The 27,752-nt window shown below is 63.5% G+C and overlaps 1 protein-coding gene across 7 annotated transcripts in view; it reads right to left on the bottom strand.

Moving 5' to 3' along the window:
- Positions 1 to 27,752, bottom strand: part of ARNT2 (aryl hydrocarbon receptor nuclear translocator 2) — a 144,560-nt gene that overhangs the window by 4,072 nt on the left and 112,736 nt on the right. For all 7 annotated transcript variants that reach the window (XR_006705415.1, XR_006705416.1, XR_006705417.1 and 4 more), the window contains exons 9-17: positions 26,766 to 26,842; positions 25,697 to 25,831; positions 23,483 to 23,557; positions 18,391 to 18,542; positions 11,789 to 11,861; positions 10,891 to 11,014; positions 7,710 to 7,809; positions 4,464 to 4,602; positions 3,962 to 4,127 (exon numbers count right to left, since the gene is read on the bottom strand). Coding sequence is in view for 2 of the 7 variants with exons in the window: in XM_045452263.1 (XP_045308219.1) it covers positions 3,962 to 4,127; positions 4,464 to 4,602; positions 7,710 to 7,809; positions 10,891 to 11,014; positions 11,789 to 11,861; positions 18,391 to 18,542; positions 23,483 to 23,557; positions 25,697 to 25,831; positions 26,766 to 26,842 (1,041 nt within the window). In the remaining 5 variants the exon portion in view is untranslated. The remainder of the gene's footprint in view (positions 1 to 3,961; positions 4,128 to 4,463; positions 4,603 to 7,709; positions 7,810 to 10,890; positions 11,015 to 11,788; positions 11,862 to 18,390; positions 18,543 to 23,482; positions 23,558 to 25,696; positions 25,832 to 26,765; positions 26,843 to 27,752) is intronic.

Raw genomic sequence — 27,752 nt, 5'->3', positions numbered from 1 at the left:
CCATGCACGTTCCTGCGTCAGCCCCGTGACGCCCTGCGGCGGGCCAGGTGGCAGGGGCTGAAGGCTGCAGGACGGTCAGCGTAGTTCTGCTGATGACAGACGCGGGATTGCAGAACAAACATCCTTAAATTGCCGGGAAGGGAAATGCTCCTTCTTAAACGTTCGCCACGGGAAAAGTCACTTTGTATCATTTACTCTTCCCTCTGACCCTAAGACACGCGCCCGTTACCCGCCTTTGCCACACAAGGAAACCGAGGCTCTAAGGCGCCAGGGAACGAACTGGCCCGACTCGTCCGGCTTGTGACTGCCGGAGCCCCGTTCTGACGCGGACGCCCCGTGCATTCGCTTGGTAAACCGAGCGTTTGTATCCAATGCCCACTGAGCGGAGTGCTGGGGCCACGGTGGTGACCAAGACTGGCCAGTGCCCTGGGGAGGACAGAGGAGCGACCAGGCCACCAGGACCGCCGACAGCTGCAAGGAGAGCCAGGCGGCGTCGGGGGGACGCGGAAGCCGGACCTCCCGTCGCGGGGTCTTCCCGGGGGAGGTGACTCACTGCCGTCCGCCAGGAGGCCCGGGGGGAGGACCTTCTTCCAGCCTCTGCCACTGAGACACCGTTTCCCGGGCCGCGCAGGTGACGGGCAGACTCCACGATGTGCCGTGACTACAAGGTGACCCCTCCCGGGTGACGCGGCGCTGGCCGCTCCTAGCCCGCCAGCCCCACGGTCCAAGGAGAGCGTGCTACGGGCTGCTGCCATCCGGGCAAGCGGGTGGGCTTCCAGACCAAACTTCACAACCTTGAGAAGCGCGTGGACTCCTGGGTCGTAGGAGCAACCCGCTTCACTGAGCGGGAAGCTGGCGCCCACGTTCGCCGCACCTTGTCTTCCTCAGGCCGCGTCTTTCACCGCGTTAAGGATCTTTATACCGAGCGTCCCGGTTCCCGTGGCTGGTGTGGTTTCTGCGTCCTGCCTGGACCCGGACCGCGTCCCTCCCGCTTAGCTCCACAGGGAGGCGACGCTCGCACCTGTCAGCCCCCGGGAAGCGGCTCCAGTTCCGCGTCTGGACCTCCTCGTCGGGCGGGGTGAGACCCAGGCTGAGCAGAAGCTGAAACCAGTTCTGGAAATGCAAACGCGTCGGCAGCGCAGCTCAGGGCGCGTCACCAGGCCTGCGAGGGCGGGAGCGCTTTGGGCAGACGCCGGGAAACCCGGGGAGCAAATGAGCGTGTGGCTCGTAGAAGGTGCCAGAACCCAGAAGGGCCGCTTTCCCGTTCAAGGTCGGAGCTCGGTCCACAGGCTATCCTGAGGAGCCCGCCGGGGCGCTGGCCTGTTTGTGCCAGACCTTGGTCACGCCGGCTGCCAGGGGTGCTGGCCGTCAGCTCGCCTGCTCCGGCCGGTGACACAGGGCAGTCGGGACCCCCGGTATCCGGCGCCGGACAACCAGCTGAGCCAGGTACTGTGGGCAGGGGGGCTGCGGGCCTGCGAACCCTCCAGGCCCAACCAGCAGGCCCCACGCACGGCCGTCCGGCCTGCGCCCTCAGAGGGGGCCCGGAAGCCACTCAGGTCGCACACGGGGCCCGGGGGAGTGTCCACTGCATGGCTAGACGCGGCTGGTTCGTAGTCCTGGGTTCATTCGATGACTGCTGAGTCTGACCTTAGTGGGGGCTGCTCTGTCCCTTCCCCACACACCCCTTCTCCCGCTCTCTTCACTGCACCCCTCCCACCGTGCTCGGGACCACCCATCCTTGTTCACCAGCCCCTGAACACCCTCTTCTCTCTGACCCTGCCCGAAGCCCGTCCCCACGGACCCCGTGTCCCTGAAGCCCCTGGAGCAGAGCTATGGGTCTCTGACACGTTGCACATCCCCCATCCCCGCCCCGCCCCGCCTGCCCCCAGCCCCCCACACCTGTGCTGGGGCCTCCTGCCCACACCAGCCGCTGGCCGGCCCCCGCGAGCACCTCGTCTGGATGGTGCTGGCACCCCCCCATCAAGACCAACCCCTGTCCCAAGCTCCCCCTCAGCTTCCTGTCCCCCTCCCCAGGGCCTGGCTTCCAAGCCCGCCACGGCCCCCTCGCTGGGTCACCGTCAGCAAAGGAGGGACAGGGGGAAGGCCACGGGAAACCGCTCTCCACGCACCCTGCCAAGGGGGTCCCGGCCCTCTCGTTAACACAGACCAAGAGACCTCTGCAGGGACACCGATCCCCACCCGATTCTAAGGCGCCCTGAACAGCGGATCGGAAGACGCTGGCGAGCAGAGCCCGAGGGGACCTCACCGCGCCTCAGTGTACTTCTCTGTGAAATGGGAGCGATCAGGCATCTCCCCCTTACGTGCCGAGGGCCGGGCAGACAGAGCGTCCAGAGTCAGCCGCGGCCGTGACTCCCACTGGGATCGCCGAGGGCAGGAGAGCGTGAGCGCAATGCAGAGGCGCCTGCTGAGCCCGGAGCCCCGTCTGTGTGGGGCTGCTCTTGGCCGTCGAGTCCTGCAGGGGCCTCCGCCGGGGGCCTGTGTCCCTCCCGTGTCTCATCCACGTCTACAGCTCAGAGCCCGCATTTGCCAGGTGGAGATCAGAGCCCAGATCGCCAGGGCAGTGCAGGGGCCCCCGCTGTTTTTGCTGTGGCCTTGCCAGGACGAGCACCCACTCTCCCCTGACCCTCCAGACCCGGCGGCCCCCCGGGCCTGTGTCACACCGAGGCTGCTGTCCCCAGAGAGCTGCCCTGCCCGTCTCCCGGTGCCCGTGCATCTCCCCGGCCTCGATGCCACACCGAGGGCCAGGCCTCCCGTCTCCCAGGAAGCACCGGGTGCCTGCACGCCTGGTCTGCCCCGGCCCCTTCAGGGCGAGGCGGGTGGACTGCTCCCCAGGGGCCGGAGCCGGAGGCAGAGACCGCCGGGAGGTGAGGGTGAGGGGACCGGGGTGGCTTCCGAGCTGGGTGCCCGGGGGGGCCTGGAAAGCAGCGGCTCGGGGCCTGTCCTTCCTGAAATGGCGCGGAACCAGCCGGCAGGGGGACCTCGAGGCCCCACACGAGCAGCTGCTCCAAGTGAACAGACGGCCGCAGAGCTGAGCTGCAGCCACGCGGCAGTGACCCCAAGAGGTCGCGAAACGCCGCGCCCACGACCTCGTGCCGCAGGGGCTGCGGGGCCGCGAGTGGCAGGGGTGGGAGAAGACGTGGGGTGCGTCGGACGACCCCGCGTGCGGGCGAGGGACACGGCCTCGTCCCTAAGGCCGACAGACGCGCAAAGGGGAGCTTCCGGCCTGGAATGGAAATCCTGATCAGCAGCGAGGCGCCCCGAGGGCCATGTCATTGGCTGTCACCGGCGACCGTGCTGTGAGAAGGCGGGCGGGCGTCAGCTCAGGATGCTGGGCCGGGCCCCGGGCCCCTCCCCAGCCCCTCCCGATGTGAAGCGGAGCCCCGGCCCACGCCAGCCACACAAGCCACACGGCAGGAGCAAAGGCCCCCGGGACTCGCACCAGAAGGAGCGGCCACTTAACCCTTTACGGCCTGAGGAGCCGGGACAGGTGTTCTCACGTGGGAGGGGCCCCTCTTTGCATATTAACCAGAGAGAGAACATCACAGTGCCTCTTACTCACACACGATGTCTTTATACAATGGGCCATCCTCACGACTGTTCCCTGGCTGTTTGAAACCGAGGTTATGGTGTTTTTGACGGGGGGCACCTGAAACTCCTTGCCAAGGACCGAAAAGGGCTGAAACAGCGCTCAGAACGCAGCGGCACACAGGAATATAGTCCCAGGGCCCTGGAAATGCCGGTCGCCCCACAAAGCCAAGACCCAAGCAGCCAGTGTCTTAGGAATACCACCGGACCCCCGGAGCTGGACAGGAGGCGCTTGGAAACCTCCAGACCTGGTCCCAGGGCTCTGGGAGCTGGCCGCTCGGTCCCCCGAACTCGGGATGTGCAGAAAGCACTCTGCCGGCTCCCCCGGGAACTCCCGCCCTCACGCCCCACCTACCGAACCCCGGAGTCCTGCTGGCGAGACCGGAGTAGGCGTTCCCGCTGGGCGAGGACGTAGCTGGGCTGGAGAGAGGGCTGTAGGAAGAGGGGTCTGCTGGGTACGTGTGGCTCGTTCCAATCCCAAAGGGAGACGACTGAGTCTTGCCGGACTGGGAAGGGATTTGCTACAATCAGGACAAAGCAGAGAGGAGGGCGGTGTCACCAGCAGGCCCCAGGTGGGTCGCTGCCACCCCGGTGGCCGATGGTGACTCCCCGTGGCCCTCCTGGCCAACTGGGCACGAGCCTGGGATCGGGCCAGCGTGTGTGGGCCCAGGAACTGCAGGACTTGGGCCCCGCGTCTCTGGGGCGGGTCTGCTTGAACCCGCCCCCAGTCCCGCAGTGAGCGGGGCTCTCGGGGCGCTGGGCTCGGCAGACTCCACGGTGGACACCCGCCTCGTGGCGACTACCGGGGGCTTCCAGCAGCCTGGCACCCGGGGCAACGCCCTCACTGAGGCCCGTACCTGTCCGGGAAAGGGCGGCCGGCTCCCTGTCCACGCCACCTGGCTCTGGTTCAGCTGTCGGGAGATTTGGGACATGTTCTGGCCCGTTGACGAGGAGGACTGGATGTCATTCACACCAGGCACGTGGACCACGGAAGAGCTACGAGAGACGAAGCCGCTTTTGTCCCCGGGAGACCCCTCGCCCACGACGGGAGTCCCTGGGCCCTCCTGTTCAATCCCACGTGCGGCCTCTGTCCGTCCGTCCGTCTCTCCAGGGCAGCTCGTCACGGGACAAAAAGGCCCCCAGCCCGTCACCGCTGCACTCTGCCTCTTTGGCCCCAGCAGGGCCCGCTCTCTCTTCCCCGCGGCCCAGACCCCACCCGTGTGTCTCTTGCTCCCCACAGAAGATTCTGAGGGGCAGCTCCTTAGAACGAAAATCAGCCCGGCGCAGATGGCTGCTCTGTGCTCTGGTTAATGTGTCCCTTAGGGGACGCCCACGGGGCCGAGGACCCAGCAAACGGGCCGCAGGCTGTCGGCTGGTTCGCGCTGAACAGACGAGAGAGCCTGTGAGTGAAAGCTTGCCGGTGGGGGGGGGGGGGGACTCGCCCAGCCCCCAGAGCACACTTCCCCGCTGCCCCCCTCACTCCTCACGACCCCCCACGCCTGCTGTGTGTGTGTCACAGGGGGCGCATCCCCACAGCCCCTGCAGGCAGACGCTGCTGCCCTGAGCTTTTTCCAGCCACGTCGATTATACAATAAGCTCATTCAAGACCGGAGGGTGGCCAGAGACTGCTGTCTCCCTTCAGGCCCTTCCTCCTGGCTCCGCTGGGGCCAGAGCGCTGGGGGCCCAGGGGGGAGTCGGGGGAGGGGGACGGGGCTAACCATGGAAGGCTCTGGTGGGTTTTGAAGAAAGGCAGTTTATAGACCAGTAGACAAGCGAGGGGACATTATTACTCATGAGTTACAGTTTTCCTTCTATGTCATCCGGTTCCCCTCCAGCCAGGGAGGCCCGGAGAACATCAGAGCCCTCCGGTCCTGGCCGTGACGAGGGGACATCGTTCCCGTCCCCCATAAAACACTTCGTCACTTCACACACAAGGCGCCTTTCCCAGTAGGCCTCAGAAGGCCTTTTCTGATCACGGTTCTTTACAGGGGCCTCTCCCCCACCCTCCGTGCCCGGCCCTCCACAGGGGCCCCTGTCTCAGAGCACACAGGCTGGGGCCAAGGCCGGGAGCACCACGGCAAGACTCAGGCTGAGGACACGCTTGGGCATGTGCAGCAAGGCCACTGTGCTAACACTCTTCCCCCTCAGAGGAGCACGGGCCCCTTAGATTTACAGGAAATTCAGCCCATTCCACAGGGTTAAGGCCTCATGAGCATCCATCCAACCCTCCCTCCCTCCCTCCCTCCCTCCATCCGTCATCCCTCCTTCCCCCCTCCCTCCCTCCTTTCCCTCCCTTCCTCCCTCCCTCCCTCTATCCATCATCCCTCCACCCCTCCTTCCCTCCCTCCCTCCTTCCCTCCCTCCCTCCCTCCATCCATCATCCCTCCTTCCCCCCTCTCCCTCCCTTCCTCCCTCCCTCCATCCATCATCCCTCCCTCCCTCCTTCCCTCCCTCCCTCCTTCCCTTCCTCCCTCTCTCCCTCCATCCATCATCCCTCCACCCCTCCCTCTTTCCCTCCCCCCCTCCACCATCCCTCCATCTCTCCCTCCCTCCCTCCTTCCCTTCCTCTCTCCCTCCCTCCATCCATCATCCCTCCCTCCCTCCTTCTTTCCCTTCTTCCCTCCCTCCCTCCCTCCATCATCCCTCCATCCCTCCTTCCCTCCCTCCCTCTATCCCTTCTTCATCCACCCATCCGTCCACTCCGTAGATGAGCAGTGAGTAAATGCCTCCCGATGCCAGGCTCTGCACAGGGGCTGGCGCCTGCCCCGACTCCTTCCCCACACTGCCAGCCCGCCTCTCCTCTGTAACTGCCCTCCAACTTCTGCTTCTATGACAACAGCCTCAGCCCAGCTCAGCATCTCAAGCTGGACCATCTGTCCTAAGAACCATCTCCAGCCTCACTTTCCACTCTCCCCCGACACACCGCCCCCGACTTTCTCCCAGACCCATTTCCCCAAGTCTCTCCCCTCCGGCTCCCTAGCATGGTATTCAAGGCCTCTGCGGCCCCCTCCTGGTTCCCCCAGACTCGAAGCCCCTCCCGCCACCCAGGCTTTGCTCGGCACATTCCCGAGGCCTGCGTGCCCCATCACCCCATCGATTGACAAGCTGACCTTGGCTTCCAGGCTCAGCTCAGGAGCCAGCCAGGCCTTCCCCGGATGTGCTACCTAGGCCTGGCCGCTCTTCACCTCTGGCCTCTGCTCCCTCCCCACCGCCCCTTGTACAGAGGGACAGACAAGTGTCGCCAGGACTCGGTTGAGTGCCTGCCCGGGCTGGGAGTGGTGCAGAGCCTGGCACGGAATGTGGCCGTCACCGTGTGCCGAGAGCAGGGGGGGCACGTAACCCCGCGGCAGGAGAGGAGTCTGGAGCCTCCTGCACTGTGCCGCGGGGAGGGGCGGCCGGCGGCGACGAAGGCTCAGGAGCAGCTGGCTCGGCCGCCTTCTTGTCCGGACCGGGGAGCCGCTCCCCAGAGCCCCGGAGCAGGCTGCATCCAGAGCACCCCGCTGAAGGGCAGGCCGCGGCCACCGCGGGATCTCAGCCTGCTACCCTGGGCTCGGCTCTGAGCTGCTTCTCCAGGTCCGTCCGTGGCCCAGTGGGGAAGTGTGAGCCTTCGCCTCCTTCGTGAGGGCAGGTTCCTGGCAGGGCCCTCTCCCCCCGGGCGGTCAGTCCCACCTGCCTGGTCCCGGTCCCTGCCTGCACCTGACGTTCCCTTAGGCTCTGGCCAAGTCAGCCGGTGGCCGGGCTGTATGGGGACCTCTGCCCGCCTGGGCTTGGGCCTGGGGCCGTTCTCCTCGAGAGCTGGATGTTTGGTGGGTGCACGTAGGACCCACACACCCTCCTGCGGGCAGCCCGTCTCTCCTCTGGCCGTTCTTCCCAGTCCCCGACCCTCCTTCCCCAGCCGGCGATAGCAATGCATCTAATAGCAACACGTTGGGCGCTCCCGGGGCAGGACCAGAGCCACCAGAACCCCGGCCCGGCCCAGGGCCCAGGGGGCAGCAGCCCCTAACCGGTGTTGGCCGCATTCGCCGCGCACGGGGCCGAGCTCTGAGACCCAGGGCTTCCCTGGTGAGGGGCATCCCCCGCCCCGGCCCCCTCCCAGCACGTACCTGAAGGCCTTCCCCGAGTGTCCGGGGGGGAACGGGCTTCCCTGGGAGTAGATCTGCTGGGTTCCCGCCGCAGAGGCTGAGGTCATCATCTTCTTCTCCGCTAGGAAAGGCAGGGCAAGGTCACGGTCAAGGGCTCCCTGCCCTCCAGACTATGGGAGGCGGGGGGCAGCCGGGGAGCAGGCGAAGGACGGGTGTCCTCGAGCAGGACGCATCCCGGCCGTCCGGCCGCACGCGCCTTCTCTGCGCACGAGGGCACGGGCCGTCCCCCAACACCCGGGCTGGGCCACACGCTGCCGGAGGGCAGGCCCTTCCCGAGGGTCGGGACGATGGAAAGAACCAACAGAAGGAAGCTCCTCCTCGGACGCTGTTTCCTCCCAAGCCCACGGAGGAAGCGCGGGGCAGTGGCCCCAACCCCCTGAGCGTGGACCCCAGCGCCGCCCTGCTTGTCACGGGCGTGGCCTTGCACCTGTGACTGAGGGGCTCCTTTCCCTGCAGTCTCGAAACTCCCACACGTGTTATTTCCACACACCTGCCGGCCCACCCACGAGACACCGGGATAAGGGAGGTTAAAGTTAGTTACAGGGCAATTATTTCGTGCCTCGACAGACCCCTCGCCTGTACCCATCTGTGGCCTGGGAGGTAGGGGGGGACACGCAGAGTTGGGGGGGGTCCCCCACTGGGCGGTCATGAGCAGGGATGGACACGCGGGCTCGTGGACTTGGGGCGGAGAGGGCGGGCTTCCTTGACCACGCACCGACTACTGCTGTGACGGGCCGATAAACCGAGGCACTGGGCAGCCTCTGGGTCCGTTTCCTTGGCTGCAGCGAAAACCCCCACAGCACGGAGGGGCTTGGACTCCTACGTGTGTGCTTCTGACCGGTCCGCAGGTGGAGAGGGGCTAAAGGTTTCAGGAGACAGGTGCCCCAGGGACTTGTGACCATCCACTCAACGTAAGCTGTTATTTTCTTAGGCACTTAGGGGTTTGGGTGGTTCGGGTAAATGAGAAACGCATTTTTTTCCTAAGCGCTCTAAGACATTTGTGGGGTACGAGATTATACGTGGACACGGGTATGTAAAGATGTTCGGTTTTATCATTCAGTCTTCTGCGTCCTTTTTCGCTCTACGGCTTTGACCTGCTTGACCGCTGCAAAATCTGGCTGTATCAGGATTTTCTCGTGTTCCTACATATTTTGGTTTTCCCGTGTTCCAAGGCTCATGACACATGTACCTTCACCTTCGGGTCCAGCTCGTATCTGCATCGTATCTGTAGAAGTTAACCATGTCAGCGGGGCGCCTGGGTGGCCCCGTCGGTTAGGCATCCGACTTGGTGTCGACTCAGGTCATGACCTCACGGTTCGTGAGATCGAGCCCCGCGCGGGGCTCTGCGGGGACAGCGTGGAGACTGCTTGGGATTCTCTGTCTCCCTCTCTCTGCCCCCGCGCCCCCAGTCTCTCTCTCTCTCTCTTAAAATAAATAAACTTAAAAAAAAGAAGACAACCATCTTGGCCCACGGCTCTTAGCTGCCTCCGAGGGCACCACACCCCCACTCCTCCGGGTTAAAGGGTTTCACGTCATGTCGTTTGGGCTACGGCGTATTTCAGCAGCACGTCAATCAGGAGTTGCTGGTCAGGGGCCCCTGAACACCAGCTTAGTTTATCGCTCGTGATATTCACGCTTCCTTACCAGTTCGCTTTTTTTCTGAGTATCTTGCAATTTGCTAAAAATGTCCTCGTCTTTTCTTGTGAGACTTCCTTCCTGCTGCTCCTTTTCTCCTTTCAAGAGTGGCTATCTTTAGACCCACGGGAAGCTGGGTTTCTCCATAAACGTCAGAGAAAAAAAACCAGCACGTGCCGATGGGAAACGTCTGTGTCGGGCCCCCAACCCAGGATGCACCTAGATCTTTGCTGAATGGGTTCGATTCCGGTTTTTATTTATCCTTTGTGTCTTTTGCACCTTCCGACAATCTTTGCGCCGACTCTCGGCGTGCCTCGTCCTTCACGCTCCTGCTTTTTCAACCTGCCGCTTCCGTTCCGGTCTTCTGCATTTTGATTCGTGTCGCAAACAAGTGCAGTGTCTGGAAGCCGTCTTCTGGGAAGCTTAGGCAGACAGCCCGCGTCTGAGGAGTCCTTCTGCGGCTTCCGGCTGTGAGCGCAGCCTGGTGGGGGGAGCGCTGCATCTCCTGCTTTCCTTCCTTCCCTTTCCTTTTTCCTGGGGGTTCGTGTCCCCTGTTCTGTCATCCTTGTGGGAAGGTGTCCGTGTTTGGGTAACATCACAACACACGGATTCCCTAGGAATATCGTGGGGATCCGGTCAAACATTCCGGCTCCTCGGAGAGGAAGAGAGGCCCTTTTAGACGTGCCGTCTCTGCTCTCGTCCGCGGACGTGGAGAGACAGGGGTGGACGCAGCCGGCGTGTCTGGATGGCCCGCGGGAGCCACCAGCGGAGAGCCTCCTGGTGTGCAAATGGGCGTGCTCTGTGCTGGAGACCGGAGGCCACGCCCCACCCGTCGGTGGCCGGTGGCGCTCCAGGGAGGCGGCTCGGGCACCTCCCTGCTCCTTCACGTTTGGTCCACGGCCCGGCGGGAGGACGGCGGGGTCTCCACAGGTGTCGACGTCAGGAGCACTGAGATTTGCGTGAACGGCCCCGGCTCCTCGGTCCCGTAGGACGCTGTGGGGTCCCTTCCGACGAGCGTTCCCATGATTCCTTTGGGTGGGTCGGCTGGTTTCTCCCCTCGATGGACCCCAACTGCACTGAATCTTGCAGGAACTCCTTGACCACAAGAAAATGGGATCCTTTTCCTGAAGTTTGGAATGACAGAGATGTTTCCAGGCTGCTCATCTTAGTGGAAATCTGCCTGGGGGGCGGGGGTGGGAAGCCGAGAATGGCACCCTTCCGTCCGGGAGCGAGGCGGACACAGGCGGGCCCCCGCTGGCCGCCACCGGGTGAACCGTGGACATCCGTGTGCACGGCTATTCCCAACCCTCGAATTCAGCAGATGAGGGGTCCAGGGCCCCAGGCGGCAGGTGAACGAGAGGCAAGGCCAGAAGTCAGGGGGTTCCATTCGGACTCCTGTACTCGGCGCTCATGCACACCAGCTCCTTCGGGATGGCCGCCCCTTGATGGCCCGACGGCGGCCACACGCCCCACACCCTTGGCACGTAAGCGCTGTTCGGGAACTTACACGCACTGACTCCCGCAAACATCTCAGCAAACCGGGGGTCTCTCTCCTGGGAGAAGATGACATTGGCCTTCTCCACGGACTTCCCCGCCTCGTGAACGCCGGCCGGGAGGTTGGGGACAGGAACCTGTTTGCACGTGAAAACACAACCACATCCAGAGTGTGAGACACAGAGTATGTGTCTGCAGCCCCGTCGGGTCCCCTCCCCCCCAACTCGCTGGCAGTTCAGGCTGTGTGGTTTTACGGAGGTGGGGGGCTCGTCTGGAGACCGGGAGGTGCGGTGTGAGCCGGGGACCGCAGACTTGCACGGATTCCTTACAGAGAAATAACCGATAATCAACCACCCTAAACACCAGAAGCGTGGACTTGAAGTCTAACAAGGGTGACAGGCCCAGCCCCGACGCACCTTGTCATTTCTCTACACGGCCGTCAGAAGCAGCGGGAGAAAAGGCAGAAGGAAGAGGAGGCACAGAGGGGAAGAGAGGAGGGAGGGAGGCTGCGTGGACAGAGTGGGGACCCGGTGCAGGGCAGGACAGACGGCCGGGAAGGGGACGGGTGACGCGGCTCAGAACTGCCTCTGTCGGCTTCCGCGTCTGCTGGTCCGGTCCTTGGGCTCACGTAGAGCCCCCGCAGCTCCCAATCGCCCCCAGACACTCCCCATACGGGCAGCTCGGGCCCTACTCGGCCGCCCGGTCCTCACGTGCCCTCTACCCTCCATGGCCCAGCCCTGCAGGAGGGTCCCAGGACACCCCCAGGGTGGGACCTACGTCTCTGCACTCGGTGGGAGGACAGAGCACCAGCACCTGCTGGGCTGAGGGCGTCAAGCTAAGGGTTGAACTTAGCCCCCCGACCCTTGGCCCGGAGACAGCTCCAACTGGGAAAGAACCTTCCAGAAGTTCACCTGCGACAGGTCGTATGACGACAGCCCATCTCTCTGGTGCACCTCCAACTCTGCCTGCTGCTGCTGGAGCTGCCTGCGGAACGAGAGGTCAACAGAGTCATGACGAGGTCATGACATGGTGGCCGCGGGGCCGAACTAGAACCTTCCCCCAACCCAGAGGGATGGCGGGTGACACCCAACGGGCCTTTCAATTTTTACTTGTTTTAGTTTACGACTTTTTAAAGTTTATTTTGAGAGCGCGAGCAGGGGAGGGGCAGAGAGAGAGAGAGAGAGAGGGAGGGAGGGAGTCCCACGCAGGCTCCATGGGGTCAGCACAGAGGCTGACGCGGGGCTGGAACCCAAAAACTGTGAGATCGTGACCTGAGCCGACAACAAGAGTCGGACGCTTGACCAACGGACCCTCCCAGGCGCCCCTTGTGATTACTTTTTAATGCCCCAAATCAAGACTCCAAGCCCTGTATTTTAAGTTTAGGTTGCCAACATTTAGGAAATGCGTTTTGGTTAACGATTTCATGTCACGCAGGGTAAGAAGACACCATGTTAAAACAAACAGTTACGGCAAAGTTCCGATCAACACGGAAAGAGGAAACCCTTGGCCTGACAACCTGTAAGCTGGATGGGGGGGGGGGGGGTGACCTCATGTCCCCCCCCTCCAGCCTTCACGCTGGACTTTCACAGCGTTACCTGACCTCACGCCCAGTACAAAGAGGCTTCCCGGGTGGTGGCCTCGCGGCCAGGACCTGAACAGATGCCCCCGGTCCCCACTCTGTGCTCTGCAGGCCCCCCCACCCCGCCCCGTTCGGGACAGAAAACGACTCCTTACAGGAAATGGCTGCTTTACAAAGTTTCAGAAGGTGGAAACTGGGTTACGTTCCCGGAACAGCGAGTCCCACAGCTCAGAGCCTAACGATGGGGCAGGATGAGAGCGTCTTTTTCCAGTCCACACACGGGCAAGAACGCCAGGCGAACGTGGTTAGACTGCGGACCCGAACCACACGCCCAGGAGTCAGCCTAAGGGACACGGACAATTCAGGCACAAACGTACGTGTGACACGCACAGCACATGTACGTTCACAGTAAGCAGGGAAACACTTTCAGCCTTAAATAAACAGAGTGAGTGCAAATTAGGACGAACCTGGAGGGCAATCAATTCTTCGACTACGCAGCGGGTAACAACACAGTTAGCACGGCGGCTTGCGCAGAAAGTTCCAGCGCGGGGGAGATGCCCACGGCAGAGTTCCACACGGAGACGCCGGTGCCCTCCGCGCGCCCCGGGCCCCTGCGCTCACCGCGACCTACGCCGGGCTCACAAAGGGACCCGCTACCGCTCCAAGTGGGTGGTTTCTGAACTCCCTTCACGGTGGAGCGCGCCAAGGCCCTGAGACGCCAGGCGTCTGCAGAAGAGAGACCGTGCCCCGGGGAACCGGTGACGAAAGAGGGTTTGGGGCAGGGGCTACTTCACAGCGTAAGGGACACCCACCTGGGAGGTCCAGGAAGGCCTGGGCCGGCCACTGTGGGCGCCGGTGACCGGACCCGGTGGGCGAGGCCTGCCAGGAGCCCGGCCTCAGAGCCCAGTTGCCACCCCAGAGCAGGGGGGTGTCACCGAAGTCTTGCCCCGCGGCCCCCCACCAGTCCCTCTACTGGCCCCTCAGCTGGAATCTGGAGAGCAAGCAGCTCATGCTGTCCTGTCCACGGAGGCGAACGTCGGCCCGTCCCTGGCAAACAGGCCGGGCCACCAGACTGGCGGGCGGTGTAGACGGAGCGCGGCTAGGTTGCCTCAGTCCACGTGCAGGCTGTTTGGGTCACGCTGACCAAGGCCCCCCCTCCCCCCGCTTACTGACCACTTCCGCTCCTGGGGGCAGAGTCAGCAGAGGTGGTGTGGTCCGCAGCCCCCCACCAAGACAGGGACGGCACAGGTCGCTGCTGGTCTCCATTTCCCCCTTTTCTCTTTTTTAGAGAGAGAGAGAGCGAGCGAGCGAGCAAGGGAGGGGCAGAGGGAGGAGGGGAGAGAATCCCACGTGGGCTCTGGGCTCAGCGCAGAGCCTGATGCGGGGCTCAAGCCCGTGACTCTGGGATCATGACCTGAGCCGAAATCAAGCGTCGACGCTCAGCCGACTGAGCCGCCAGGCGCCCTCTCTGCTGGGGACCCGTCGCTTCTCCAGGCAGCCCGCTCCATCGCGGAGGGAAGCAATCACAACAAGTCTGTCCCCGAAACAGCCCAGACCTACTTCCTTCCAAGTCCCATTTTGAGTTCCCATCCTGCGGCCCAAGAAACGGGACAAACTGAGTTCTTCTCAGCAGCCAGAGAGATGCGCGTCTGAACCCCACTCACCTGCAGCCGTGCCCTTCACGTGGGCCTGGGCGTGTGTCCCCACCCCCCAACCGCCAAGGGAAGACCACATAGAAGGGACCAGCGGCCAGCTCATTTGGAAGCTAGGGGGACCAGCGACCAGCTTATTGAGAAGCCAGCCCAGACCGGCCCCGTTCCAGGAAGCGTCCTGGACCGTCTACACCAGGCTCCGTGCTAGATCCGGGGAATGACGGGGCCGGCCCCACGGGGTCTGGGTGGTCATGGTGTGGACATTCTCCACGGGAGGACAGAGGAGTCCGCAAGCCCAGGGTGCTGACGTCAGAGACAGGACGCGGGAAGAAAGAACACGCGGCTGGTCTCCAGACCCCGGTGCGAGAGCCCAGGGGAAAGGGGAGCCGTAAAACGTGGGATTTCCCCCCAGGAGTCTGCACCTGCACCCACAACACCGGGAAACAGCAGCACTAAAATCAGGTTTTTAAACAATTGCTATTTCAAAACACGGAAAAAGAATCCACCTAACCATCCGCAGAAACACCCTAACTGTCCGTATGGCCCTACTCGTCTCCAACGGTTCTGCCAACTCACGTGCACCCTGCGGGCCCCTGGGCAGCCGGGGCCTCTCCCTGCCTGCGCTGCGGTGCCCCTGCGGTCTCCCCATTTCACAGACGCACACAGAGCCTCAAGGTCTGCGTGGCCCCCCTGCGCCAGGGATGTCGGGATGCCGTCGATCCACGTGGGACGCTCCCCGGACACAGCAAGCGAGCAGCCACGAGGGGGGCCGTCGGACCTCTGGGAGAACCGGGATCTGGTGAGGAGGCACGGGGGCTCCACGGGCTCGGCCGACCCGGGTGGGGCTACCGGCGCCCCCCACGGGCGGAGTGCCGTCTGCATGCCCGTGGGGAAGGACTCCGAATGCCCCTCACGGGGTCCGCGTCCAGAAGCAGGGGCGTGTTCTACGGACAGGGCTCCGCGGGGCCGGACGGAAGGCAGGGGGAGCTGCTCAGGAAAGAGGAGGGACGTCCCCTGAGACAGGGTGGCGGCCTCATCAGGGCACAGGGGAAGAGGCAGGGAGGGGGGACACGGGCCCAAGAGAGTCCCAGGCGGACGCGGTGGGGCCCTCTTCTCCACCAGGCTGTCTGCAGCAGGCGCACGGGAGGGCGGGAGGGCGGGACGCAGGACGAGCCCCAGGCCGGGGCCTGCAGGCCGAGCCTCACCCCTCCCGGGCCCTAAGCTCTGCAGAGGCGAGGTCGGCCCCTTGCTCTCTCTCCCCACTCCCGCCCCCACTCCTGTCCCCGGGACACAGGGCGGCCCTCTCTGCTGGGGACCCGCCTGCTGGGGAACTCTGCCGGGGACCTTTCCGCGGAGTCTGCTGCTGCTGGCGGAGTCCAGCCAGAGGTAGGAACGCGGGGAGGGCCGGAGGGCGGGCGGTCGTCACTGCCCTCTGCTGCCCACGGCGAACAGCTCCCGCCGTCCCCGCCCAGGGAGGGCCGCTCTGTCCCCTTGGCTGTCAGCTCCTCCCGCCGGCGGTCTCCTCCCCTCTGCCCCCAAAGGGCTGTCAAGAGCAACACGTGGGGCCACACCCCACAGGGACCGTGCGTCCTGTTGTGTCGGGGCAGCTGGACTCAGACCCAGAGATCACACCTCTGCGGGGGAGGGAGGGAGTCAAAAGCCCTCAACGTGACCAAGTTTACCCTATGGCAACTAGACCGTCTCAGACACGGGAGAGAATAAGGGAGCATGCTGTTTCTGCAGCACAGATCAACTCCTGTTTGCAAGCAGGAGGTCACACGGCCCGGGGACAGAGGCCAGGAGGTCACATGGCCCGGGGACAGAGAACAGGAGGTCACACGGCCTGGGGACAGAGGCCAGGAGGTCACACGGCCCGGGGACAGAGAACAGGAGGTCACATGGCCTGGGGACAGAGAACAGGAGGTCACACGGCCCTGGGACAGAGGGCAGGAGGCCACACAGCCCGGGGACAGAGGGCAGGAGGTCACTCGGCCCGGGGACAGAGGGCAGGAGGCCACACGGCCCGGGGACAGAGGGCAGGAGGCCACACGGCCCGGGGACAGAGGGCAGGAGGTCACACGGCCCGGGGACAGAGGGCAGGAGGTCACACGGCCCGGGGACAGAGGGCAGGAGGTCACACGGCCCGGGGACAGAGAGCAGGAGGTCACACGGCCCGGGGACAGAGGGAAGGAGGCCACACGGCCCGGGGACAGAGAGCAGGAGGTCACACGGCCCGGGGACAGAGAGCAGGAGGCCACATGGCCCGGGGACAGAGAACAGGAGGCCACACGGCCTGGAGACAGAGGGCAGGAGGCCACATGGCCTGGGGACAGAGGGAAGGAGGCCACACGGCCTGGAGACAGAGGGCAGGAGGCCACACGGCCTGGGGACAGAGGGAAGGAGGCCACACAGCCCGGGGACAGAGGGCAGGAGTCCACACGGCCCGGGGACAGAGAGCAGGAGGTCACACGGCCCGGGGACAGAGAGCAGGAGGTCACACGGCCCGGGGACAGAGACCAGGAGGTCACACGGCCCGGGGACAGAGCGCAGGAGGTAACTCGGCCTGGGGACAGAAAGCATTGAGAGCCCGTTGCTGACACCAGTCCCCCCCCTACACCCCGTCCCCGTGGCTGCAGAGAAAGCCAGACAGAAGTGGGAGCAAATGCCAGGCTGTGAGGGGTTACGACGGAATGGACGGCCAAGGGGGGCTCCCGACAGAGAGCTGGGCAGAGAAAGTTCTGGAAGACCGGAAAGCCCGGGGTCTTCAATGTTCAGGAAGCGGGTACCCGTCCGAGAGTCTCAGGAAGAGCCCGTGGCAGGGGTGGACAAGGAGTGTGGCCCACGGGAGACAGAGGATGCGCTGGGAGGGCCCCGGAGGGGGAAGGAGCGGGAGGAGAGCAGGGGACGCTGAGCCCCTCGGTCCCTCCAACGGGAGGAGGTTCGTGCACGGGCCCTGCTTCTCGGTTCACCGCCAGGCAGGAAGCAGCCGGGGGGAGCCAGCAGGACGGCTCACGCCAGGGCCCCAGAGCGGACAGCGGGCAGGTGGCAGAGGGGATCCCGCGGCCCCAACACCGTCTGCGGCAACTGAGGCGGACCCCACCCCACCGACCGGGCCCGCTCCGGCTCGCTGTCCCGCCCGCCTGCTTCACACACGCCGGCTGCACGCGGGACCCGAGGTCACCTGACAGACGTGCCGGGCGGGGGCCACGCAGAAACCCAGGTGAGCCGCCCGGAGGGACCTCGTGCGGGTGGCCCGGCCCGTCCAGCTCCGTGCCTTGTGGGCGAGGGGCGGGGCTGAGGCTGAGGCACAGGCACAGGGTGGGGCTTCCCCAGAAGGACGCCCCGAGGGGGGCTCCGAGGGGAACACCCCAATCCAGGGAGCGGGCAGGGGACACAATGGGGCCAGAGCACCGAGCTAGCGAGCCGGGAGGCCACGGCCACTGCCTGGGGGCGGCATCGCCGGGACGGCCGGCCATCGGGAGCTGGAGGGGGGAGCAGACCCCACCAGCTCAGTGCGGAGCCGGGGAAAACGGGACAGGGGTGCCACTGGCCAGCGCGGGCACTCAGGGACTGTTCCCCCCCTGCCAGCTCACCCCGCGCCCCTGCTGTAGTGCCCGCAGACGCTGGGACCGCCCTGGCCTTTGTTCACGCTGCTTCTTTGACCTTGCATTTCCTCGAGAATAACAGGGAGGAGGCATGACCTGGTCCCGGCCGGGAGCCCGGCCCCACTCACTCCCCGCAGCAACCCAGGGGAGAGGCATTATCGCCCCATTGCACAGACGGGAAAGCGAGGGCTGTGAAGTAACGTGACACCCAACTCGAGGTGCAGGAAGCCGGGTGTCCGGACCGGGGCCCAGGTGTGCGTGCCAAGGCGCGTGGGGTACAGGGTGAAGCCGGGGGTGGTCCTGGGACTGCGGAGCCTTGAGCAGGAGGGACATGTCCAGGGAAACCGTGTGTCCCTGCAGCGCCAACGCCCAGCCCCCTGCCCCGGGGCCCTGGAGCTGCCAGGGCCTTAGCCTCGCTCCCCCGCCCGGCTTCGGAAGGGCCCGGAAACCAGGCACAGGCGGCCGGCGCACCAGGCAGGGAACCAAGGAGGCCTGGGGAGAGAAGGGGACGGAAGCATGGCGGTGGCAGAGGACGCAGCGAGGGGCCCACAGGGATCGACCGCCAGCTGCAGGGGCGGGGAGCCTACGGGGGGGAAAGGGCCCAGGGTGAGGTCACCAGCCCTCGACTCGGGGAGGGCACCCAGACCCAGCAGGGCTGGGGCGTGGCGAGCACGTACTTGACGTTGGTGTTGGTGCAGATGACGTACTCTATCTCGTCGGAGTAGGGGTTCTGGAACGTAAAGCTGCTGGTGCGGATCAACAGCCACTCCCGGTTCTTGGTGCGGAGCCGGTACATGACCGACAGTACCTGGCCCTTCAGTTTGACCACCTGGGGAAACAATCGGAGGAGGAAGGAAGTCAGGGGGAGGCGGGGCTCAGAACGGGGCGCCGCGGCCAAGACAGCCCGAGGGGACGGCCAGAGAGCAAGGCTGGGCCGAGGGGGCCTCTCCCCTGAACGTTCTCTGAAACACCTGTTTTCTACCAGGACTTCTCGGCTCTTCCAAATCGGGCCATAAAACTCCATAAGCCAAGTGTTTCCCTTTTCGCCTGGGCTGCTAGGGTACTCTGGGTTTGCAACTAGTACCCCGTCCCTACCCCCCCCCCCCCCAAGAAATGATCTCACTCGGGTGTAGAGTCACATTGTAGCAGTGGATTTATTGCTTCCCACCTCGCATTACAAAAATCCTTAAGCGCTGTTTAACGCTGCTAATCGGGTCACGTATACTCTCCGGGAGGAAGGGTAACGAAATGATAAATTCATGTGCGTTATCTGTGCGCGCGCGGACCTGTTACTGCTTTTACGCTGCGGTACGGCTTCCAAACTACCTCCAAACGCACGTCCTCACAGGAGGCGGGTAAGGTGGGTCTCACTCTGGGTAGGGCTTTAATACCGAGTCTCGGACAAGTTAAGTAAGCTGCCGGAGATCAGACGACTCTGGGGGAAAAGCTCGGCCGGGAAGCAAGGTCTTACTGCCAGACCACGAGTGCCCGCTCCTGTGCTCCGTGTACACGCACAATGTGTGCACAAGCAGAGACACGGGGCTGTGAGCGTGCTCACACGGCCCTCGCGACCAGCTCCCACGGCTACGGCATCAACAGGAGAAAGCCCAGGAACAAAGCCAGGCGGACGGGCATGCCTCTCCGCAGGCCTGTGTCCCCAGATCCTGGGGCTGGTCGGGACAGAGAAGGCTCTGGACCCGGGGAAGCCGGGCTGGCTTGGCCACGAGACCAGAGTGTGATCAGAGATGAGAACGGGGACCTGGTCCCAGGGTCGCGGAAGGCCCGGCCCCTCTTCCTTAACTGCCCTCACTTGTACTTTATTCCTGGTTGGATGTCTGTGCACAGCCTGGGGACAGGGAACTCTTGGTGACCTGCGTCCCCCCCCCCCCCAGCCCCGCCCTCGCACAGAGCAGGCACATCGTCTGAACTTCCTTGATGGGTCTGTTGGCCCCACGCCCTGGGCTGATGCGCCTGAGCGACCACCCCTGGGGAACCCAGACGAATGAAACCTGAGGGGCAGGACGCCCTGGTGGGAAACCCTGAGTGATCCAGAAACCAGACCAATGTCCAGGGGGGCGGTGACCCTTCCTGGCACCGAGCGCGAGGAGGCAGACGCGGGGTCAGGCAAGACCCCGACCCTCAGGGGTCACTGCCCGTCAGCAGGTCCCAGCAGCAAGCTGGCTCTTTCCCCACAGGACCACAGGTCAAGGCCTCGTGCCCCGGAGGCCGGCACGCTGAGGGGGTCCCGTGGGAGACTCTCTGAATCTGCACAGAACACAGGGAAGAGGGCAGCCACCTCCCACGTGTTGAGCCCCGGGTTGTGGCTCCCTGAGGCAGCTGCTGTGCGTCTCCTAAACGAATGCCCGAGATGGGGGGAGAGGTTTTAGCTCCACGGAACAAACGCCGGCCAAGGCACTGCCCGGGTGCAAAGCCGGAGAAGGAGCGGAGGGAGGGCGCCCGCAGCCCCCGCCCTCCCTGGGGCCAAGTTCCTGGCTCGGCCTGTGACACCAGCCACCTCACGTGGCCCTCACGACAGCACCGCGTTGATCTGGAAAGTGAGCCCCAAAGGGGTTAAACATCCCGCCACGGCCTGGCGGAGCAGCGTGGAGGCAGGAGGGGGTCCCGGATCCCCTGGCCCCCGCTGCCCGCTGTGTCCTCATGAACCTTCGAGGCCGAGGCAGAGCCCCTGTCCCAGGACAGGTACGTCAGCGGCGGTAACCAGACCCAGCAGGCTGAGTCGCGTCTCAAAACCGTAGGCTCAGGAGGCACGGGGTCGCCAGGACGCCGTGGGGTCCACGGAGGGTTCCTGGACGGAGACAGGGCTGGGCTCCCAGATGTACAGCATCGACATGCACGCTGAGTCCGGCTGCCAGGCTCGCACGGACCACGCAGGCTGGCCACAGCCCCGCCACCCCGCACTCGGTGCTCCACCGTGCACGGCGGGCAAGCAGACAGCAGAGGGGGCCGGGGTCCTGGCCCCGGGTCTCTCAGGGTCCCACACTTCCGCCTGACCTCTGGGGGACCTGTAACCCGACGAGGGTCCGAGAGCAGAGCCGAGGGCAGATGCAGTTGGGGGCCCCTGCGTCGGGCGCCTCCCCAAACCCAAACCGCTCAGGAACCTGGCGGCCCCCTGAGGTCTCACGTCCGGGCCGCTCACACACTTCGGTTTAAATCCAGAGTTCCAGGGCGGACCGTGGGCCGACACAGCCCCCTCTGCGCTTCTGGAAAAACCAGCCGCTTCCTTTGATCAACATCTGTCCCCCAGCCCGGCCGCCGGTGGCCGGAGCCCAAAGAACACATTCGAGGGGCCGAGGCCAGCGCTCCAGGACGTCCCCGTGGCCGCCCGGCTGTGGCCTGCCGAGCGGTGACCGCAGGGCCGCCGGCCCTCAGGCGTGGCTCGGGCTTCGCCTCCTGCCCACAGGGTGAGCTGGTCGTTCCCGGGGCGAGGGGTCCGTAAGCAGGTGCCGCGCGGTGTCAGGTGTTATGTTCCGCCCCCAAACCACCGGCTTCCGGCAGCATCCGCGGGGTCATGTCAGCCTGCTGTCGGACGGAGAGGCCTGGGTGCAGTGTGGCGACAGGCAGGACGGGCCGGCAATGGCGGCCTCACCCCCCGGTTAGCGCCGTGCTGTGTGACTTGGGGCCGGCGGCCGAAGCTCTCTGAGTCCTGGCATCCGCCCTGAAAAGTGGGGCTGCCTACAGACCCCGTGGGCTGACGATTACCTTGGATCGTGTGTGACAAGGGCTCTGTCACTAACTCGGCAGGGAGGCTCTGTGGCCACAGACCCGGAAAAGGGAAGCAGACCCAGCGCGAGGTGTAGAACGATCTCCACGGAATCGGCGAACACGTCTCATGAGGACGACTCGGGCAACACGCTTCAGCCTCTCCTCTCACGTGTTCCCGGAACGAAAGTCACTTGCCACGGGTCGCGGTCCACTCAGACTTTATCAAGAGCCACCCACCCAGGAGGAAGCTCCAGCTCCGTGGTGGACGTGACGGTGACATGCACAGACGTGGAGCCCGACCACAGGAAGCTTATGTTTCAGAGAGGGAATGGGGGGAAGGCAATCAGGGGACAAATAGATAAAACAATTACCAACCGGATCAGCTGTTGTGGAGGAAAAACGAGGGCAGAGGAGGGTGGGGGCTTTCTGGGCCGGCATGGTGGCCGTTGACCACACCTCTGAGAGGACAGGAGTTAAAGCCTAATCAGTAAGAAGACCTCGGTCCTGGGAAGAGTGCGGGAACAGCATTCTAGTCGGAGGGAGCATGTGCAAAGGCCCTGAGGTGGGGAATAGCACCCGAAGACCCGTGTGACCGCGTGGCGTGAGCCCGTGAGGATAAGACACGTGGGGCGAGGGTCACACTGAGCCTGCGGCTGTGGCGTGGAGCTCGGATCTGATTCTGGGTGTGCTGGAAAGCCACCGGCACGGGTAAATAAGGCCACGGCAAAGCCTGATTTGCGTCTTCAGTGGTGTGGAGCAGGCGGGAGTAGAGCGGGGAGACCGGCAAGGCTGCGGCCGCAATGGAGAGAGTGAGAGCAGGTGGGGAGAGGGGTGCTGGCCGAGGCGGGCGGGAAGGAGCGGAGGGAGAGGGGACGGCTGTGCGCACGTCCCGGGGGGAACAGGACGTGAGTGCTGGGTGTGGCCAAAAGCCAGAGCAGGGAGGACGCTGTCTGGGCTCCTGGCCTGTGCAGGCGGGGCCACGGCGGTGCAGGGGGGCGGGCTCGGAGAGCCCGAGGGCTGTGGGCGCGGTGCAGGGGCGTGCAAGGTGCCTGGGCGCCCACACTCGGTGCTGTCACCTGGACAAAGTCGCTGGGGAGACGCTACGGGGACAGCAAGAGGGAAGGCAGGCAAGGGCCCAGCTCTTGGAGAAGCAGGATCCGGCGGTGTTTGCGAGGACTGGCGGCGGGGTGGGGGGGCTAAGACCCGCCCGGCGGCGACACGGGGCGTGAATGGAGCGGTGTTTCGGCGGTGGACACGGCGAGCGGCCATTCCCCCTAAAGAAGGAACTCAAAGGCCCTCATCCTGGAAAACCCGCGGTTTCCCTTCCTGGGCTGGGACGCCCGCGGCCTGGGAGCAGGAACCTCTTCCCGGCCGCCACGGCTGAGCGCTGGGACACCTGGCTCCCACGCATCCACCCTGTGGTCTTAGGAGCCCCTGCTCCCGAGTGGCCCTCTCCTGTCCCCAGATGTGGCCACGTGATGCGCCCGCGACTGTGCAGAAGCGGCCAGCAAGTTGAGCGCGCAGGTCTCCCGCGGAGCCCGGGCCCCACCGGAGCAGGTGCTCAGCCCCAGGCAGCGGACAGCGGGACCCCGAGGCGGCGCCTTCCTCCCAGGCTCCCAGAGCGTCCTGAGTCTGTCTCCCCCGCCCTGCCCCTCCCGGGGCGTCAGCAGGCCGACAGGGGTGTCCTGAGGCCCCTCCCCACCCCGCACCCCTCACCTGGACGTCCAGCTCCCAGGGCGCCCCCTCCAGGCAGGGGCCCCCACATTTGCCTTCCTTGCACCCCGGCCGCCAAGACCGTCTCGAATATGCTGCCCCACGTGCACTCTCGTCGGGGACTCGGGCGGGGGTGGGGGCCTGAACGCCTCACGTGGCCTCGGCAGCCTCACCCCGGCCCCCCGCCTCCCTGCACATTATTAGCCTCTCTGTCCCCTGCCCTTCTGCCAGTCACGGCTCCCGGTGGGTCCGCCCTCCCCACTGGACCTGCCCGGCAGGTGCGGGGGCGAACGGGTACCCGGGCCCCATGTCAGCAGCCAGCTCTGGCGGTACCTGCTGGAAGCTCTCGCGCAGGTGGCTCTGATCCTCCGAGTGGCAGAATTCCAAAATGTCCTTTCCGAGGAGATCCTGAATAAAGAGACAAGCTTGAAGAACCCCCGCCCCCCACGACTGACGCACGACTGCAGAAGCATCCGTCTGCACCCCCTTCCGCCCTGTCCCTCCGCTCACCGCGTCGTAAGGGGGACAGTGGACGCGGGGTGTCCCCCCCGTGCCCACGCTCAGCACCCCTTCCGCATCTGGCTCAGGCCCTCCGTCAGCAGCCCCAGTGCAATTTTACTGGTTCGCCTTGGAGAGGCAAACTGTGATAAACACACTTTAGAACATTTAAAAATGTTTTAAAAACTTGAGGGACGTCTGCGTGGCTCAGTAGGTGAAGCGTCCGACTTCGGCTCAGGTCACGATCTCGCAGTCCGTGGGTTCGAGCCCCGCGTCGGGCTGTGTGCTGACGGCTCGGAGCCTGGAGCCTGCTTCCGATTCTGTGCCTCCCTCTCTCTCTGCCCCCCCCGCCCCCTGCTCGTGCTCTCTCTCTCTCTCTCAAAAATAAATGTTTAAAAAAAGCATGAAAAGAAAGCAAATGGCAGGGCAAGGACGGATGAGTGCCTATGGAAACCAGAGCTGTTTTGGTGTGGACAGCGGCACTCTCTTGTGGCCGCACGCACGCTGGCGTGTGAGATAAATGCACTTGTGAAGGCTGCTTACCGTCTACCTTCACCGTCTGCCTTGTATCCAAAGGACCCAGCACTAACCCGAGACCAAAGCGTGTTTTGCCGCAAAACCAGCCAGTGGAAGACGAGCCGTCACAAGGCAGCTCCTGTGTGTCGTGGGAAAGTGGTCCAGCTGGACGTGGGACGTGGGACGTGTCGTAGGTGGCAAAGGATGGAAGCTAACCCACTGTGGAACCCGAAGCAGCACGTGGCCTCAGCGGGAGCTGGCAGGGGGGAGGAAGTCTGCCCTGCGTGCCAAGAAGCATCTAGATGCTCCTGGAAGGTGCCGGCGGGTGCACGGGTCTGGCGAGGCACAGGCCGCCGTCCGAGGTCATGGTGAATTTGGGGACCAGTTCATTTCCTCCCTTGATTCCACCCAAGAACCTCAAGTCTGCAAGAATCTAGAGGTGGAGGTTTGCACGGATGGTTCCGGTATTTCGATTTGGTTTGTGGTTCTGAAATCACAGGTAAGCGAAAGACCCACAGCAGCGTACCCCAAATTCCGCTCCTAGAACAGAGGTCTTCTTCGTTCTTTTGTTAAATGCTTTTTATTTCGGAAGACGTGAAAATCTATAGAAAAGTCCTTTACCTAGATTGTCACGTCTGCGGTTTTCGCTTTCTTTTGCACGCATGGAAACATAAATACACGAATGAGAAATATGAAAATATGTGTAACGAAACATCTTTCATACCTACACACACACACCCTGAAAAAGTTCTTATTAAATCATCTGGAAGCAGCGACAGAATGACACCTGTCCTAAAGTATGTATCCCAGAAAATGACATCTGACGAAAAAATGAGTATTCCGTATGACACCTAAAAACCCCACTGATACTCCACACATATTAATATTTCTTCAATTATCTCCCAGACGTCTTTCTGGCTACGCGTCTCCAGCCTGGGGCCCCACGGAAGGCCTTCCCACTGCAGACTGTGACGTTTTGTATTTGGTTTCTCTTAATCTAGAATAACTTCTCCTGCCTTTCTGTGTCTCTCATGACGCTGATATTTCTTAAAAAAGGTCTGGGACAAAGACCGGACAATATGCTCCTGTAACAAAAGGTCCCCAATACGTTTCAGTAACTAGGGATTAGGCAAAATTAGGTGAACGTCTTTCCTCAAGGCTTCTCAGTCTTGACACTGAGAACATGTTTTTTTTTAAGTTCCCAAGAAGGAGATGTCCTGTTTCGTGATCATCCAAGTTAACGGATCCGAGAGCCCCCTTTCCCTAGAGCATCTTGACTCTGGTTTGTGAAAACTCAGCCAGACGGACGGGATGGCGAGGGCCAGAAGCAGAGGGTTAATTTTAAGCCGTGCAGCCGGCCGTGTGCAACGCCTTCCTTGCTTCGGAAGGACATCCCTCTCTCCCGGCAGGAATATGGCTTTCTATGCCGTGTTCCCTACACCATCGTCCTGCTGAATCTCGAACAAAGGACAGAAGGGCTTTTCCAGTAAAGGTAAATTTCTAGCCACCCGCCACGGGCCCCGAGCTACGTACCTGGGGTTGGTAGCCAACCACGCTGATGCACCGGGGGTCCACGAACGTGATGACGCCATCAGAGCTGTGTCGGGATAAGAACTCCGTGGGCACCGACACCCCGCTCATGTCCATGCACACGGGAGAGCTCGTCACCTGCAAGGAGGGACCCGCGCTGAGGTGGTCTTGACAGAGACAGGGACAGGGGCAGGAGAGGCAGAGACTGGGAACAACCCACGGGGAGTTAATGTCACAGATGCTTCTGCGTCATCGGTACAGTGGGTCTGAAACGTTCAAAGGGGCGCCTGGGCGGCTCAGTCGGCTGAACGTCCGACTTTGGCTCAGGTCACGATCTCACGGTCTGTGAGTTCGAGCCCCATGTCGGGCTCTGTGCTGACAGCTCAGAGCCTGGAGCCTGCTTCGGATTCTGGGTCTCCCTCTCTCTCTGCCCCTCCCCCACTCATGCTCTGTCTCTCTCTCTCTCAAAAATAAATAAACGTTAAAAAAAAAAAAATTTAACATTCAAAGCGTCCTGGCCTCGCCTTCGACTAATTGTACGCTTGGGCCACCTTACGTTCTGAGCCTCAGTTTCCCCACCGGCCAGTGGGAACAACGAACCCCCTGCGATCTCACAGGGTATGCAGCTGGTGCTCAGAGGTGTTCCTACTCTTCCCTTCCCCACCTTCCCCTGACTCAGGATGGCAAATGGCTGTGCGGGACGGGTCAGACGTTTGGAGAGTAGACGCTTGTGGAGCGAATGTTTGCAAGGCTTCACTCTCCACCCCCCCCACCCCACCCCCACTGTGAGGGATAAGCAATGCTTATCACACGTGGATACGCGAGTGACGCCTCTCAACCACGTGCCCGAAGGCGGCGAGACCCGGGAGCCAGGAGCGCGACGGGCTAGCGTCCCCCGAGCCACGTCTACTGTGGCCCGCGGTCGCCGGCAGGGGCTGGCGTCCTGCCGTCCCTGCTGTCTCCCACATCCAGCCTCCGCCCTGCCCGGCGAGGGGCCCGGAGCCCTGAGGACGGACGCTGGGCTCGCAGGGCTGGGGGCAGCCACCCACCCGCCCCTGCTGTCCTCCCTCACCTGGAGTCTTCCGATGGCCACGAGGCAGAACTTGCTGCCCTGCCCCACGTCCGCGTCCTCCTCGGGTATAGTCATCCCTGAAACGAGACAAGCCGGGCTCGTCCACGCCTGCCCAAGGCGGATGGAAAAGGGCAGAAGCGCCCAGGCACGTACGAGTGCGGCCCAAACCCGCCCGGCCGGCGTCTCGGGTGGCCTCCCGGGGCCTCACCCCTGCGTCTGTGGATGCCACGCAAGATCGTGAGGAAGATGAAGTTCAAAGTACCCATGTGGACATTTGCAAGCTTGGCCAGGACGTCCAGCTATAAAAGAAACCTCGGGAAGAAGCCCACGTGGGCATTTCTGGTGCCGTAAACGTTTCACTTGCACGGACTCGAAAGGAGAAAAGGGGGTGGTTACCGAGCGCTGAGAACCAGAGCTCTCTGGGGCGCCCGGCCGGCTCAGTCGCCAGGGCATCGTTAGACTCCGGATCTCGGGGCTGCGAGTTCGAGCCCCACGCTGGGCGCGGGGATCGCCTAAAAATAAAGTCCTTAAACAACAAACAAAACCCCGGTGCTCTGGAGAGGCAGGACCCGGTGAAAACAACCCTCGTTGTTCTCTGGTCGGAAAAGAGTCTTCTGCCCCGTCCGGCGGGGGTCTGGCAACGCGCGTCGCTCGTGGTGCAAGGTTCCCGCCTTAGTGAAGCAAGCAAGCGTCTCTTACGCCATGCAGCTTATCATAAATACCGCCACACCGGTCACCCCAAAGCTTCCGCAACCCCACAAGTACGGGGTCAGCCCCTCACCGCCGACCGCGGCTCTGAGAGCCAGAGAGCGTCGCTCCGTTCCCAGCGCACCGTCCCGTCCGCTCCCGCAGGTAGCCGGCCTCTGAAGCTTCTGCTTCACCCCTGCTGTATCTCTCTCCTACCCAAAGGAGCAGGTACACGCGTCATTTTCTTACCTCCTCTCCTTTGGAGCGGGAAGAGGAGTGCACCTTAGACACTCCCGGGCT

The sequence above is a fragment of the Leopardus geoffroyi genome, chromosome B3 (assembly GCF_018350155.1).
Source record: "Leopardus geoffroyi isolate Oge1 chromosome B3, O.geoffroyi_Oge1_pat1.0, whole genome shotgun sequence".
Lineage (NCBI taxonomy): Eukaryota > Metazoa > Chordata > Mammalia > Carnivora > Felidae > Leopardus > Leopardus geoffroyi.
The sequence above is the reverse complement of the archived record's forward strand: the minus strand, read 5'-3'. Positions and strand labels throughout refer to the sequence as shown.